Source organism: Apis laboriosa, unplaced genomic scaffold (assembly GCF_014066325.1).
Source record: "Apis laboriosa isolate Shangri-la unplaced genomic scaffold, ASM1406632v1 scaffold53_cov140, whole genome shotgun sequence".
Taxonomy (NCBI): Eukaryota; Metazoa; Arthropoda; class Insecta; order Hymenoptera; family Apidae; genus Apis; species Apis laboriosa.
The window spans coordinates 383,927-402,290 of NW_025223656.1; the positions used below are offsets into that span (position 1 = coordinate 383,927).

The window sequence follows — 18,364 nt, forward strand, 5'->3', positions numbered from 1 at the left end:
TATTATTTATAATATTTTATTTATAATATATATAATATTATTTATATATTTAATTATTTATATATATAAATATATGAATTTAATATATATAGATTTCTGTAAATCTCTAAAAATTATAAAAAAAATTTGACTTTTGTATAATTTCATCATATAATAGTCATTCATTTTTTTATTGTATCATATACAATATATATATATTTAGCATTAATACATATCTATATGTAACATAGAATTTGTTTCTTTAAATAAAAAAAAGATTAAGTTAAAATCTTTTTAATTTACGAAAATAGAAAAAAACTTCATTAAGTTGAAAAATTATTTAGTGATTAATTATTATGAATTATTATGAATATTATGAAATTATTATAATTATTATGAATAGAAATTTAATAATAAATAATAATATATTTTCAATAATAATATTATTTTCATTTTTTTAAATATATTTATATTTGTATTTATATTTTTTTTTATATATTTATATTTTTTAATATATTTCTTTTATCTTTTATCTTTTATCTTTTTTTTATATATTATATATTTCTTCGTTTGTACTTCTGGTACCATTTTATGTCGAATATAATGTAGTTCCTTTTATTTTTCTATCATATTATTTTTGTTCAAAACTTAGTCTCTTTGTAGTTATCTTTTTTTAATATTTGATTGTTTCATTCACAATTTACTGCTTTTATTTTTTGTTTTCTTTTTATCTTTTTTTCATTTATCATTACAAATATTTTCTGTTAATATATAAATTCTAAAGATTATGTAAATAAATAAGTACATATAAAGTACTTATATGTATATATGTAGTATATATATAATATTGTCAATATTGTAGCAAATAGTATTTCATTATTTAGAAATGTTTGCTATTAATAACGTGAAAAAAAAATCACGAATAAATCGATAAATAAAGAGAAGAAAATTTAAAAAAATTTTTTTAAAGAAAATATCATATGTACAAGCATTACGTATAAAAAAAAATACAAATTGATTAATAAATAATGAACTTTAATTATGAAATAATAAACAGAGAATATATAACATGTGAATATAATATGACGAATATCACGCCAAAGTTCATCCGATAAGCCGCATCTCGCAATACTCTCTCTTTCTCTCTCGACATCTTTACTTGATTGTCGTAGATCTTATTATCCCCTCTTGTTTCTAAAAGGGACCAAACTACAGCGATATATATGCGCTCATATACTCTCTATTCGTGTCTATTTCTGCACGTGTTTGCACGCGTTGTAAGCGTGTACATGTATACCTAGAGGTTAGCTCGACGAAGGGTGAAGTCCCCTTTGTAGCCTCGGGCCAACCTTGTTAGCGCTAATGATGGACTCCTACGCGAGATCCGCGAATGAAACAATTCGGATATTTAGACATCGTTCTCGCGATTGTTTCGCAAGCATATCATTACTTTACGATTATTTTCTTACATATATATACATCTAAAAAAATATTTTCTAAATTAATATATTTCTCGAATGTATTATCATAATTTCGATTAATCCTCTAATAATAATAATTGCGAACAATGTGCAATATTATTTATATCATCACTCGATAAATATCGATGACGAATGAAACCGAAAGATATACATCAGTATATGCACATGTGTATTAAAAAAAAAAAAAAAAAAAAAAACGACAGAAAAAAAACAGAAAAAGGAAGAGAAGAAAATAAAAGATAAATAGAAACAGGAATAAGAGTTTCCAGAGCAATCTTATCCACCGTTAGTCACGGAAAGCCATTAGACCGGAAAACGAGGTGGAATCGCAAAACACAATGGCGTCTAGAAACAGACGACGGCCGATAGGAGCGAACAAGCAGTGAATCACCTAAGCACTTGTTTACCAAGAGAATCAAGAATTCAGGGATGCCGTTCCAAGTCTCGGAATCTTGCCCCATTGGTTTTCCAACCCCACCACGACTCCCCACTATTCCAGAGCTAGCGCAATGTCGTCGTCGTCGTCCTCGTCGTTGTTCGCTGTCTTCGTCGCGCCAATGGATTATGCGCCACGAAAAGAAAAAGGATAGAATAGAGAATCGAAGGTTGGGAGAGGAGAGTGAAAAGCGCATAAGGGGTGACGACGACCACCGGTAGACTCGGGAGAAGGAGAGCCGGGAAAGCGGCACTAGAATCGCTAAATGTAATTCGGTTAAAAGGGTTTTAGCAATACAATGCATATAAACATGAGTGCCCCGCCTCTGCTCTCGTCTGCACGCTCCACTCTTGCGCCACCCTCTAGTTAGTCCCACCAAACACCCCGCGACCGTCGTAATCCTTAACTTGGATAGAGTAAGATTTTCATCGTCTACGATTCTCTAACGCGCTATTGGATCTGATAATAACAATACGTACATGTATGTATATATGTATATATATTTTATATATATATATATTATATAAAAATCTTACAAAATGTACAAATACTTACGCATTTCCTTTACGTAAATTTTGTATTGAATAACAAAATGAGAGAGAAAGAGGAAGACAGAGAAGAGGAAGAAAAAGTGCAAATAAAAATATTTATTATTAAATATTAACTTTTTATAATACTTAACCGTAATAGATTCAAGACATTGCTGTTTCTGCCAGAGAATTCAGTTAGTTAGCAGATTTTAAAGTATCTTGGCACAAATCCATCTTTCCTTCGATATTTTTTTGTCACATTTAGATGTATGTCTTGAGAGAATCGGTGAATCTAAAGCTGTGTGAAAAAAAAAATAATAAGGAAATAGGAAATTGTACATACTAAAACTTTTTATTCTAATCCTTCAAATTTTTCTTTACTTCTTTTAGATATATCTCTACATTTTGTAAAAAAGAATACGAAGAAGAAACGATCTTTAGTGTTATCACACAATACATATACCATACCACATACCTACATAACCACGTATATGTATATGTACTGCGTATATGGATATGTACTTACTTAAATATCTATCATCAAATTTTCTCAATTTTCGAATCAACAGTAATTCCCATTTACGTTTAACGCCGATTTCTGAAAATGCTGTCATGAAACCGATCTCTATTTTATTTAAAAACGATACCTATATCTAGCCAAGTTTCTCTTCTCTCTTGCTCCTTTCCATTCCTTCGTTGACGACTGGTTTTCCAAACGGATGGTTTTTCCACTGGCTGTAGCCGGTAAGAGCAGTCATCCGCGAAACATCGCGGAATTTGTAACGGGAAATTAGCATATCATAAATACTGATGATTCTTCGTTTACGTGCGGGAACTGTAGTGGGAAACATATGATCGTGTCTTCTTTGAATGGGTAGTACATATTTTCAAGTTTTTTTTTTTCTTCTTCTTCTTTTACAGAAATAAAGATTCGCTTATGTAAAACACATATAAAATACATAATGCACGTATATAGAATTTAACGACGGGTAGAGACACGATACACCTAAAAGCATAATTTTTGAAAATATTGTATTAATTACGTAAATAATGAAATTAATTTTCAATGCGATTCATTTTGTTTTGCGATGCATCGAACGAGATTTTGAAAAATGAACAAGGAATAAACAAAGTCCATACGTTTTATTCTTCTATTTGTGATTTATTTTAGGAACTTGTTGCGACATAATATGACGTTATCCTCGCATCGCACTTTCTACCCTAAACGTATACGAATATTATTTACAGTTATGTAATTTATCATAAATAGATAGGTACGTGTCTTCGAGTGTCTAGAGTGGATCTAGAGCAACGTTGGAGAAGAGTGTTACGATCAAAAAATCTTCTAGCCCCTCGCACTTACTCTAATCGATTGTATTTTATACAACTATTGCTGCGATTCGTCGCTCGTCCTCTCGATTTATTAATATAAGCCATATTTTTTTTCTTTTTTTTTTTTTTGTGATACCGGATAAAAACGCACTTTTTTTTACCAACCTTCGGTAAGTTCGAAACATTACGAAATAATCGAAGGGTAAAGAACGGTAGAAGAGTAAAATTCAAATTAATTTTCTAACTTTATCGCTTTTGATAACAGCGATCGCGTGCAAGCACGGGCATGGACACGAGGGAACGCGTGTATATACCTATGCGTGTATAAATATGCGTCTATAATTTATTATTATATAGTTTTGTTCCCTATATTTACATACAAATTTTCCAATGTTACAGCAGTATTACGTACTTGATCGATACTTCTTGTATACTATATATATATACATCATGCACGCGATTCCATTCTTACGATCTTTTCTTCGAAAATCTGATCAATCGTTTCCCACGTACAACACCTCTTTGTCCCTCCCTCGTCAAAAGGTTGGGCGAAGTAGTATTAAAAATTCTTTTCCAAAGAAAAAAAAAAAAAAAAAAAAAAAAAAAAAACATTTCGATCCCAAGAAGAACAAGATTGGTATCACACGAAGTATTCAAAGGTGTGTTATCGACCGACGGTGTTTTGATCGACGATGAAAATGACGCGAAAATGGCAACTCACGGTTCTTTCTTTAGTTCTTATTTGGCACATCATTACGTCAATTATTATTTCGTCAATGTTTTATACCACGTACGGTCGATAAAGTGGCTCTTGAAGTTCGGTCGTGCTTCTTTGCGTTTCTTGTAACGTTCCTTTGGTATCCTCCTGTGGACTCGGCGAATTTGGATTCGGATCATTCCCTGTTTCTCTCTCGCCGCTTCTCACATTCCCACCATCTTCCACCTTATTGTTCGCCCGTGCCTCTTGTTGCGCCTTTTTACTTCTTTTCCATTTCATTCGACGATTTTGAAACCAGATTTTCACCTAAATTCCAACACACATATACACACGATTGTTGATACAAGATCTTAATATTATCTATAAGAATCAAACACAATGTTAATTATCAATTAAAAATGACACTTGAGAATGAATACTCGAGAAGGAAGGAGGAGATGGGCTGTAATGCAGTAAAGTAACAGAGAATAGAAGAACGTAGGTTGAATTTTTCTTGTACGATATTAAATCGTATATACCTATTAATCAACCCCTTCGAATCGCTGCAAGTATACCATAAACTCAATATTTCTTTTCCTAATCCCGCAAGAGAACGATGTATAAATCCTTTGGACAACATATCACGTACTTGAACAGATCTGCCGTCTCATTTCCAGCCCTACTATATTTCACCCTTGAGAGAAAGGAACACGCTTTCTTCTCTAATAAATATATATTTGCAATATCGGATAATATTTACAAAACGATCGAATTTTAAAAGAAAAGAAAAAAGCAAGTAGGTTTATATAAGAGATCAGTTTAAAGAGGAAATGATTCGGATTTCGACATTCCATTTCTCGATTATTATTCAATTAATTCAATCGATTAGATAATTAGACGAAGAGCAAAATACAAAAAATTAACTTATTCGTTTAAACTTTTCGCGATATATCTATCCGTATAATAACAGCTAGAGTTGATGATATTTGAAAAATCTTTGCAATATATCTCTTTTGTAATATCTTTAAATCAATCACGTTTTGGTTATTAATATTTATCTAATAGAATCAATGATCGATGATCGACGAGAGCAGTTAACTGAATTTTCTCCCTTTTGTGGATGCTGAAAGAAAATATAAGAAAGTATGCAAGTATGTATGCAACGTTCGTACAATTTGAAAGGTAAAATGCTCGGAGCTTGAATCAGTTGAATATCGAAACAAATCAGGGACTCAGTCTCCCATAATTCAGACTTTCGTTGCTATTTGCTGAGCGATCCGTCAGAGCACGTAAGCTTCAAAGTTATGTTTAAGTTGTTAAACTATGCAAGAGATTCGCTCGTTCACGTTCGTTCTTCGTAAAGGAAAGGAAGGGTCCCTGGATTATTTCACCGATTTCTCTAGAGGCTTTTTCCCTTTCTTCATTCTCTCTTCGTCTCGTTTTCTCTCTCTCGCTCGCTCGCTCGCTCATTCACCCTTCATTTAGGTTTCTTTATCGTGTAATCTTCAAGTATCGCCTTAAAAAGGAGAGAGAAGAAAAAACGAAAAGGAAAGAAAAAACAAAGAGAAAGTAAATGAAAAAGAAAAGTAAAGAGATCGTGTATAAAACATATTGCAATAATATATATTCTTTATCGGTTCTTCACATTCTCTTATCGGTTAGTCACAGAAATCTTCATACATTTTATGCAAATTCAATTAATAAGTTGTATCAATTATCATCAAAAATCAATGATAATTTTATATGAAACATTGTTAGTATGTAGATTATAACGGAATATACATGGAACGATCTTTTTATTAGTCCAATATTACTTGAAAGAGGTGAAAACAACTTTCTAAGTTTTGCTATTATTTTCTTTTTAATATAATTTTTCAAAATATTCATGTGAAACAAATATGAAAAAATAAACGAATAATTTGAGAGTCGATTTCACTCATTCAAAGAGATTTTTCACTCGAAAAATAAATTACTCTATCTATAATTTTCTATGACAGATGAATTTCTTTGTAACGTAACGTACGAAGATTTTTGCGTGTATTTTCTTATAATATTTAATTTGATTCGTAAAATGCTTACTGCTCACCTGTGTTTCCGTAAGCATTAACGAGGTGGCCACTTCAAATCTCTTCGGTCTGCTTAGGTACTTGTTCTGTCTAAATTGTTTTTCCAATTCAAGTAACTGTTGCGACGTGAAAGCGGTCCTCGGCCTTCTGGTTTTTCCAAGGAGAGCATGTTGGGCTGCGCAACCTATCGACAATAATTACACGTTTAACTACTACCATTTGTTTAACACTTTTAACACAAGAATGTATAAATTCTGCGATTCCATTTATTTGCCTCAAAAAAAAAAAAAAAAAAGATAAAAGGAAATCGGTATATCCTTTACTTGTTATTGATACAATGCTCGTTTGAATTAATATTAATCGAAGCCAATAAAAATCATCGAATGCTAATGCAATTACCACGAGCGTAAGTTCCCCTCTAGGTTGCAATACTATGATTTGGGGTTGAAAATAGGAAGGGGGCAAATTGGAGAGGGAAGAGACGAGGGTGACCGCCCTAACGATTAGCCCTATGAACGGTTCTTGGCCAGACCCGATCTTCTCTCCTCTCTGACTTTCTACACGTGATAAATCACATCGAAATTTGGCTATCTTTGTAAAGCGATGGAATTGGACCGATGATTCTCAATATCGAATCAGGTTCAAAATATGCGGCACAGAAAAAAATATCTTACATTTTTCATCCGTATATACAAGTATATATATATACATTTAAAAAATGGTCCATTTTTTAATTTTGATATTTCTATACGAGAATCTTACAGGGAACATTTAATAAAAATCGTGATTTCTTTTTAATTATTGCAACAAACGAGAACGAGATATACTCGATCATACATCATGTATAAATTATATACAAATATAAAATATGGATCCATATGCAAGAGATAATATACGTTAAGTATGCCATCGTAAGATTTCAATGTGGTTCACCTCGCACACTCTTCCCTCTTAAATGCTTTCAGCTTACGAATTGTCCTACCAATTTAACTACACAGCAAGTGCGTGACCGGCTGTCAATGTTTGTACACATGGCAGTGTTTAGTCGCGCGTACACACATTGTCGGATTAATCTGGAACGTGCGATACCCTTATGTCACTCTTAATCAGCCGCTTAGTCAAACATTCAATACCGTGGGCCTATTTTCGCTTTTTCCGCCTTGGAATAAATCGCTGCGACAACACGCAGCTCCATCTCTCCATAATCCACGCGAAATGCGACAAACATATTTTTCTAGCTACAAAAAAAAAAAAAAGAAATAATCTTTATTTATCCCTTTTCTTATTCTTTACGAGTTGAAAAAAATTGTCGCATCAAATATTATACTCAATGTATCTATAACATATTGCTATACCAAAGTATTGCGAGTTTCAAACATAAACGAAAACCCTTAACGGGTATTCGTTATTTATGTCGCTCGTACTTGTGTATATAAATATATTAATCGTCCCTCCAAAGAATGGTTTGCCACCCACTGAGCACATATGGTCCGATTTTAACGATTTTCCACCTCGACAATTAGACAGATCTAGAACAGATCGATTCTAAATCCTTCGTCGACTCTTAGAGACTCTTTGTATCGTTATTTGATTTGAAATTTTTATATTTTTTTCATTCGATCGAAGAATTGAATTATTTTCGAATTTGGTAAAATTAAGTCCACTATAATTATCGATTATGTATACATAACATGAAATTTATATCAACGATTAAGGGATACGGTCTTCTAGATTTCTATACGGTCTTCTAGATTAATTTTTATACAGCCGAATAGAATCGGAAAGCAAAAGCATCGACGAATTGTGTTGGGAAGCCACTGAAATTGCGCGAATGCGAAGGTGCTAGGGAGAAATGGTGCGAGTTATGACAGATGTCGGTAAACAAGAAGGGCGGCACCATCGAGTGGACAATCACCATTTTCGTGCTCCTCTGTGCAGGGTGAAGCAGTGGGGTGTCGTTAAGGTTAACGTCGTTCTCACCCCGCTACACTTTTATCATGATAATTTAATTTATTTGGGGTCCTATTAGCCGCTTCACGCCAGGCCGGCTCTTAAATCATGCTGATCACCATACCGGTAAACACCAGCCATTATCTGTACTTAACGCGATTCTATCCCTCTATTCCTCATATTCACCCTTCTCTCCTTTTTTGAACCACCCCCACTTGCTTCAACCTCTTACGCCAACTACACATTTTGCAATTCCTTTCGCAACAGCATCATTTCTTTTCTCGTGTAATTTGAGAGAGATTTGCTTTCAAAAATCATTAATTGTATCGTATTGTATGCCTAAGATACGATCAATTGATTTCATAAGTCTTCAAAAAAATTCGTGATCATTCGAAAAATTGCATATTTCTGCATACGTATCTACAGTAAAATAAATAAATCGCCTCAATTACTATTTTTACGATTCAATGATAGATAAGTTTGGCTTTAGTTTAATGCACCACGTAGCTCGTCCTCGTTCCTATACAATTTTCCACCTCTTTTGATTGATTTCATTTCTCCCATGTTTCGTATTCTTGCTCGATTCTTGTTTTCTTCTGGTTCCTATCCTTTCTTGGTATCCCTTGATGGGTGTGAACAGCCGTTGCGTGCGTTCGTGCGTGCGTGCGTGCGTGCGTCGCGTGGTAGCGCGCGCGCGCGCGTTTGTACCAGATCTTGCTCCCTCTCCTTGTCTCGTATAGCGGTGGAAGCTCCGCCTGCAGCCCTGAGTGCTCGATACGACCCGCCCCCAAATTCTCAACCCCTCGTATCAGAGGTGAACGAAGACGGGCGAGGGTAACGTCGGCGGTATCCACCATCCCTCTACACCCTTGATCGCGAGACGTCATCGACTCCTCTTCCTTTTGCGCCATACGATTGGAGATCCGTGGAAGCCAGTGGCGAGGGCGAGATGAATACCAAGGAGAGGAAAAAAGTTGGCCAACTTTTGTCAGAGATTATTTTCCCTACCCCCAAAATGGTTGGATTTAATTTCAAACTCGGTCCGTGAACTCACCACGAATCACGTCATAAACATCCAGAATGCTGCCATTTACTTTTATCATCGGATTACGAATTGGAATAGTCCCTCCCTCCCTCCCTCCCCTCTTCTCCCGTTAAACGATACGGTAGGTATCTAATCATCAATCGTGCGATCGATGATTTTTACCAGCCATTACCATTCTTCTCTCCCCTCCCCCCCCTTTAATTATAAAACTTATAAGTAATAATATTCGAAATGAAAATCGTTTCGTCGCGATACTGTGTGTATACACGCTCTTTAGAGCGTGAATATATTTGTAGAATAGAATTTTTCACGGAGTGAAAGTTACTTTTCCTCTCGGGTAACAAAAAAAAATACTTTCGAAATTCTAATTCTCGAGAATTTTTTTGTCAAATTCTCAAATTTTACTCCAACAAAAGGAATAAAAGTGGTTATTCTTCGTTGAATCTCGAATGTAATAAGGCGTAATTCGTAATATACTCGCATACGTGTCCGCAAACCGTCACCATTTGCACGCGCCCATGTGGCTACAGCGCGATCAGGCCAGATCATAGAGATATAGGATGGTTTGGGCGAACGTGGAACGTTACACATCGGGTAACCAAGATCTGTTTGCTTGCGGGCGGCCAAACTAGCTGGCAGCTAATTCAGAAACACCATTACCGCCTACATGCCTATAGACAGGTAGACTGACGCGACCGCTACTGGTAACGCCACTAGACGTTTCCAACGTGTTGCCAGTACTAACGTTTCCATACATTGGGTAACCCTGCGTGTGTTTCCGATTTCAACCGTACGTATGTGCGTAGCGTGCACGTACTCCTGTTTGAGTACATTACCATCTTTCCTGTATGCGTATACGTGTGCAATTAATTCTCATTCCTCGACTGTCATCGACGATATCGTGTACAATATCGTGTAATGGTAATCGCGACTAGATCCAACCCTAAGTGTAACTCTAGATATACGTGTGTGTACGGTTATACACGTAAGGTGATTAGAGGAATTATAAAAATTTTTTATAAGAAATTTAATATTCACAAATTTCTATTGAACCGTGGATATAGATTAAGCTGAAATTCAAGAATATAATATATCTAAGGAAATGGCTAATAATATATAGGAAATTTTTATTTTTACTATTATATTTAAAGATTTATCGAAATCATGCATCGTTTTTTTAAATAATTACAAAAATAAGTAACAATAAGTGGGGAGCTTGAGACAAACCTATTAATACATTAACGAAAACGAATAATTGTTGAATTAAGAAAAACTAAACTATTCTTTATTTTTATATTTTTGGTATAAAGAATTTATTGAGGCCATTTAGAATCAAACATTGGAAATAAAAATTCTCTAATACTTTTTATTCACCATATGCAAATCTTTTAACGAATTTTGCAAAGATGCAGAAAATCCAATCTAGATAATTTCTTTTTAATTGTTATAATAAAAGAGACTCGTAGATACGATCAAGTTAACACCTATGGAATAAATTCTGAATTATTGGATGCTTCACATCTTCCTCCTAATTGTTAATAAGTTTGTACAACTATCCGTGTACAGATGATAATCTAATTTCTACGAAAAGATTTAATCAGAGATTTTGAAGAAATCGTTATCAAGAGTTTCCTCTTTTTTTTCTTTTTTTTTTCTTCCTCATTTTGCCGAAGAAATTGACGAAGCAATGTCCGTGAACTGACAAAACATTCGAGAAAAACGAATGAAACCGATTTACGTTCTTGGATTGTTTTAAATATGGACGAAATTAGCTGTTGGAACGGTCTATGTAAGTCCGTGGAGTTTCCATGGTAACCTTAGAACGTCTGCGTCGGCGTTGTACTATCGTGGAGAGAAGGGCGAAGGGGATGAATAGACGGATGAATGACGCACAATTAACTAATTAAATCATCCACCAACCCTTCGCGTGCTTCATCTCTCGGGTATCATCCCCTTTTGTTGGCAGACCTCCTACCATCTCTTCGACATCTTCCGCCATTATTTTTTTCACCGTATCTTGTAAAAGCGAATCACTTCATATCGTACAGCGAAGGACAAAAATTTGAAGATAGTTCAAATTGAAATAATAGATATATCCGACGCAACGTGTGTGAAAATAACAAAGATGAGAAATAAATGAAATTGTTGCATTCACACTGTTTTTCTTTTTTTTTTTTTTTTTGTTTTTCGTAATTGTTAATTCACGTTGTGGGGAATCATATAATAACTTTCTTAATTTCTTAGATTTTACAGTATTACAAATTACGTTCATCTTCGATATTTAAATTGTATGCAATATGAAGCGATATGAAGTGATATTAAAGTTTAAAATTTCACATTTTATAATCTTTTGAAATTATAATATACAAATAAATAGAATGACTGTAAAGTTTTGATCAAAAAATCAATCAAAATTATGGTTTGTTCACAAATGTCATTAAAAAAATAAAAGGTTTTATTTACGAATATTAGTTAAATAATGTTAGTTAGTTAATTTTTTAAATACTTATACTTTCTCTCTAATAACCAAGTGGAAAAAGAAAATATATAGTTTTATATATAAATACGTACAAAAACAAGAATCCAAAATTAAATACGATAAACCTAAAGTTTTGTAAAAAAAAACATTTAATATTAATTATTTATCTAAACTATCTATTTAAATATATATATATATATATATATATACATTATACGATATTAAATTAAACGAATAACAGTTAACTCATCGAAAGTTGTCGGTCGAATCGAAGGAAGACGAACATTAACATTGAAAATGTTGCCGCGTTCCTAAAAAAATTAGATAACTGTCATACAGGTTGAAAAGTTGTTTCGGTCGATTTCTATTAATCCGAATGCAAACTGGTATCGCGTGAATGGACACGCGGTGATACGAGAAACAGTTTTTAGTGTACACGAGGCAGAGATATCGGGATTTGGGATACAGAACCGAGGATATAGAAGATGGCGAGATACGTTTCGCTCTAGTTAAATTTCAATACCGTAAAGCTCGACTCGAAATAGATGAAACACGATCGTCTGTTGTCGTCGGGATACATCCTCCCGTTGGTGTAACGCGCGACAAATATTCCACAAATAAAAGCTCACATCTCTTGCCTCCACCCTATCTCTCCCTTCCTCGTGTCAGCTCACCGTGCCGAGCCGCTGAGTCGCGTACTCATCGTTATTTACATAACGTCGAGAGCATACGAGAATGCGAGACTACTGTTGAGAGAAAGACAGAGAGAAAATGGAGGAGGAAGAGGAGGAGGAAATGGAAGGAGGGGAGGAGAAAGGGCTGAACGGGACGATACTCCCATCCAGCAATTTTTTAACAAGTCGTGTTCGTGTTCCCTACCGACGCGATAACGGCCGCTTCAGGTGGGGCGAATGCAACCGTTTTATTTTATTCCGCGAGAACCTTTTTTTTTTTTTTTTTTTGTACCCGTTGCTCGTTTTACGCTATCGGGTTTTCGCCTTTTTCGTCGACGTTGGATTGCTCGGCAACTACCAATCAGGATCATCTGACAGAAAGTACCCCGCACTTCGTTTCAAACACCGCTCTCTCTCTCTCTCTCTCTCTCTCTCTCTCTCTCTCTCTCTCTCTCTCTCTCTCTCGCTGAAACGCACATACACACACAATCGCGTTCCGTTTACTCCCGCCTCTCCACCCATTTTTCTCTCTCTCCCGTTCCGCACTCTCTTTCTCGTTCCCCGTTTATTCGGATTCGGTCCATCTCGGCATCCTGGTCTGCTACGTTCACCGACCAATTTGTTCGATAAAAGCTTTCGACTGATTGGCCGGACAACGCGACCACGCTCTTTTTTCTAAGCGTGAAATTTACCGTAGTAGTAGTAACCGGAATCATCTCCTTTTTTTCCTCTCGTGCTTTTCCACCGAATGTCTAAGTAAATATCATATCGCTTAGTTGGTTATGTGCGTGTGTACTTTTTGATTGATTTCTTCGAGATTCTTTCCCCCTTTTTTCCCCCTGTTTTATTGTCCTTTTTTTTTTTAGCGTTATTTCATCCGCATTCAATCCGATGAAAAAAAGTAGATTCAAAACAGGCCTTCGTAGAGAATTAATATAACTTTGAAAAATTGTGATTTTTTTTTTCTTTTTTTAAAAATAAATATCATCTTCATTTTTGTTATCATCTTCCAAAAAAGTTTAGACTTTCGGTTCCGATTAATCTAATATTTTTATCATTTATTTGGGAATATTTTCTAAAGATTCGTAACGTTTATTATTTTGTCGGTTGAAATCTTGTTGAAAAGATAATGTAATGTAAAATGTGAAAATCATAAAAGTTTCTCAATGTTATCAATCATGGAATATTTAAAAAAAAGGAAAAAGAAAAAAGAATTTTGAAATAAATAATGCTACTTTAAATACAATCGTGATACGGATTTTTAACAATATGCCGCAAAACTTATTCCCTATATATTATCGTTTGACAACCGACCTAAAAATTTGAGTAGCCAGTCAATATAGTAAAGTGTTACATTAAGCATGTAAACATTCGCTATCTGCCTATTGTATAAGCAATATGTCGATCTATTTTATGACGTTGCTCTTGTGTCAAGGTAACTTTAAACATTAATGTCTAGGAAAAATGACACTTTATCTATTGTTATATCAATTTTAAGTCAGAGTACTAATATCCAATTATTAGTACAGATATACCCACTGTAATAAGTATTTCAATCGTTTATCGATCATTTCAAAAAAGTAGATATCATTATAGAAATATTTTTTCCTTCCTCATTATCTATAGGTATTACAAAGTACAAATAATCATATTATATGTTCATTAATCGTTCGTTTAACTATTTATAAGTATTTCAAGATATCGAGAAAAAAACAGTTTAATTTACAGTTATCGCGATTAATATCATGATGAATACGAATCGAAATTAAATTCAAAATTTTCTATCATTCGTTCGTTTATTCGTTCGTTCGTTTGCGCGTAATCGAGTCTACTTGAATTTTTTATTCAATAAAATAGATGATTATCTAATTACATTTTCTCTGTTGATTGATTGTGTATTATTTTCTCTGGCAATCGTTTACGTTTGGTAGTTTATTGAAAAGATGAAATGGAAAAAAGATCAAACGAAAAGGAATATTATAAGAAAATATAAGAAAATATATTTTGAGATAAACGAATAATTGCTTATTATATCGAAGCAATTGGTTCAATTTTTCACATGCAGAAAAATTTTTATCCTTCGTGATAATTGTTGAAAATCATCGTTATTAACGATTGGAATATAGATATAATTTGAAAGATAAATTTATGTGCATAAAAATATATACGATGAGTCACAAAATTATTTTTATATTGATATATATATTTAAAAAAAGAAAGTATTAATTAAAGAATTCGCAAAAATATTTTTAATATCTTTTTTATTGCAATGTATGTTTCGTACTATGAAATTAAGTTAACAATACTTATTATTTAAATTAAATAACAATTCTTAATGAAATATTTAATAATAAAATAGCTTTTCTCAAGCTCATTATTAATACAAAATTATTAGTACAAAAAATTATGAAAAATAAAAAATTAATTCTCTCTAAATGCAAATTCGCTTTTTCAAATTACAATATTTTTTATTTCTACATTTATTATTAATTTTTAATACGAACATATTGTATTTATTATAAATTTTTGAACTACGACGATCTTCATCAGTGAAGAATACACAAAAAGTAATCTTACATTTCTTACATAAAGTAAAAATATTCGAAATTCATGATATTCGATTGGAATTATTAAAAATTCTTGCAAGAAAATATATACAATAATTTTGCAAGAAAAAGCGAATATTTTGTTATTCTTTTGAATTGTTTCAAGAGAAGCACATTATATTCCAAAAGAAAAAGTATTTTTGCAAACCCGTCAATTAATGCTTTTTCTTTTCAAATGTACCCATATGACCCATATCAATAATTCCATGGTTATGGATAAAAAGAAAGAAAATTGTTTCCGTACACAAACGAAAGTTAAATTATCGGATGGAGCAGAAAAATTAAGATTACCGCACCAACTCACCGGCTAAATCGGCGGGTAATCTGGGATATAACATTCCAGTCCTAGCAAGCCACTCGAGTTGGAGTGGATGGATGTGATGCTGCTGAGGATGAGCACCGGCACTCTGCGAATGTCCGACGGGTTGTCCTTCCTTGTGTATCGAATGAAACGCGCTACCGCCCGCAGGATGATAATATAATCCTCCGGGATGTATGAGGGGACCACTCGGATGTAAGAGAAGCGCTTGATTCTGTCGAGTTACCCCTGTACTGCTGCCAAGCGCGCCATAATGACCGCTCGGTAAATTCGGATTACCAGGGATAGCGTTGCCACTCGGTTCCTCCGATCCTGGCGAGATCGGCGGGCTCGAGACAGGACTGTGGCTCGCGTTACTCCCCCCTGAACTCGCGCTTCCCGTTCTCGTCGGATCAACCTCGATCGAGGCCTCGTCCTCGATGTTCTCGAAACGATCGACGCGAAATCCTCCGTTCCCTCCGATCCCCGCGCTCTCCCCTTTAAAAGCTGGCTTCGTCTCTTCCACGGACTCGACGCGGATACCGGAGGAGGATAGATGGCCGGATCGTTCACGAATATCTTGTCTGTCGCTACTCCCCTCGCGAATAACTTGCAGGTTGGATGGCGAGGAAAGATCGTGCTGCACGACGGATCTGTCGAACGGATTGTTCAAAAGATTGCCGAGGGACGATGCCCTTTGATCATCCGTTCTTGGTGTACCGATAAGCGTGGTTCCGTTTCCAATCCCAACTCCGACCCCTATTCCAACTCCAGTTCCAGTTTCGATCTCACCACCTGCACCACGATTACCCGCGATCCCACCACCAACTGTGCCACCACTTATACCGCCGAGAGCGGAAGAGGAGGATTCCCGGTCGTGGGCACCGATTATCGAGTTGGCCAGGCAAGAATTCGCGTCGATGACGGAATTCCTCGTACCGAATAACAATCTTTGATTCCGTTCCGATCGTTCGTGATCGAGATTCTCCTGCTGCTTCCCGCTCGCGCGGCCGAGGAGCGCGTCGATGCAGAAAGATGTCTTACCGAACGAGCTGTGACGTCTGCTCTCGGTCGGGTGAACCGCGTACTCTTGCGGGGAGATCCTCCCCGGCGAGTTATCCGACTCCCCGTAACGAGCCGCGGACACCATCTCCTCCGTGAAACACTTCACACTCGTTTCTTCGCTCGGGTCCCGAAAAAAACTGGCCGGTTGCTCGTTTTCCTGCTTCGAGAACGAAGGTTTTTTCGCCTCATTTTCCTCGCGATACCTCGACATTCGCGATTCGTCTTCGAGCTCCGGGGGAGAGCCGTTTTCGATCAAGCGTATATTTTCCGGTGATCCGACAGTCTCTCCTCCCCTCACTTCGGAACCAGGTGACCGCACTTCATCCGAACAACTCGGTGAACAACTTCGATCGCGAACCTTCCGTCGAATCTCGTAAATGGTGTGTTGTTGCCGCTGCTGCTGTTGCTGTTGCTGATGATGATGATGATGATGATGATGATGATGATGTTCTTGCTGTTGTCGTTGCCGCAGATACGAGTCTTCCAAAATCCCTTGGCCGTTGTAATGCATACCTGATCCCTAAACGACGATGCCTAAATGCCTCTCGATCATTACCACATGATAATTCCTCGCTTCATTCCAATCCTCTCCCCCTCCCCCCCTTTCACGAGCACTGTTTTATTTTTGTCGAAATTAATCGGTATACTTCACACGGGAATTTCCTTCCCGTCCCTTTTTTCACTTCGATTTCGCGGCTGGGGTCTACTCCACTGGGATATAGATACTCTGTTCCAGTTCGAGACAAAATCGGTGATCGATGAAACGATGGACTTCCGATCGGCGTACGGGACTCGATCGATCGATCGAACGACCGCACAACCGATCGGCCACTTGAATACGACGATCGTATAATTTGAAAAATGAATTTCGAGACGGTGGATTACGGTGAACGAAATCTCTTACGTGTCTTCGATCGCATTGAAAAACCGTTGTAACCGTGCTAATGTGTTAACCGACCGTAACGACGAACGAACGTGTGCGCCTACGATGAACGGAACGGTTTTGATTTCGCGGCAATACGAGCGATTAACTCGACGCCGCACCACAAAGTGACGTTGCGAGGAACCGCGTGTCCGTAACGGGAAAACCGCTCCCCTCTGCTACCGAGTTTCCGCGGTCACTCCATTCTGCCACGCCTATCCGCGGCCAAACCTCGCGATTCTGCCACGCCTACACCATCCCCTTCCTCCCCCTCCATCCTCGCCTACCCCGTCCCATAGGTTCGTAACCTCGAGTCCCGAATCTCGAGTCCCGATTCCACAGTCTCGACACCACCATCACCCCCATCCCCTCTCCCCCACACTCTCTCTCCCTCCATCCATCCCTCCCTCCCCACTCTCCCCTCGAGAAACCGAGTTCCGATTCACAATTTCTGATTTCCGATTCTCGACTCCACGATTCACGATTCATCATTCTCGATTCCAGATTCGTCACCGTTCAACGAACGGAGATATCATAAAGGTATATTTCGAGAGTGAAACTCTTGAAATTTATTTATTCGTGGAGCACGTTATTGAGAATGATAATTGCCATGGAATAATATCGATTAACGAAAAATAATTCTTGAAAATCTTGAATACATTTGAGAGTGAAATTATCGAAAGTTAATTCGTTGTTAGTGGATATTATTGAGAATAGCAATTTGGAATAGTATTCTCAATAATATTCGCATAGTGTCCATCTAGCGGATTTTAAAAGAAATATAACCAAATTTTAACGTTTTCG

At 36.1% G+C, this 18,364-nt stretch overlaps 1 protein-coding gene across 1 annotated transcript; it reads right to left on the reverse strand.

The window, feature by feature from the left end:
• Positions 1 to 4,539: 4,539 nt before the first annotated feature.
• LOC122717592 lies at positions 4,540 to 17,149 on the reverse strand. The gene is made up of 3 exons (XM_043941814.1): positions 15,580 to 17,149; positions 6,542 to 6,705; positions 4,540 to 4,782 (listed from the first exon to the last, which is right to left on the reverse strand). Exons 1-3 carry the CDS (start codon positions 17,147 to 17,149, stop codon positions 4,540 to 4,542), a joined length of 1,977 nt encoding a protein of 658 aa, XP_043797749.1.
• Positions 17,150 to 18,364: the final 1,215 nt, after the last annotated feature.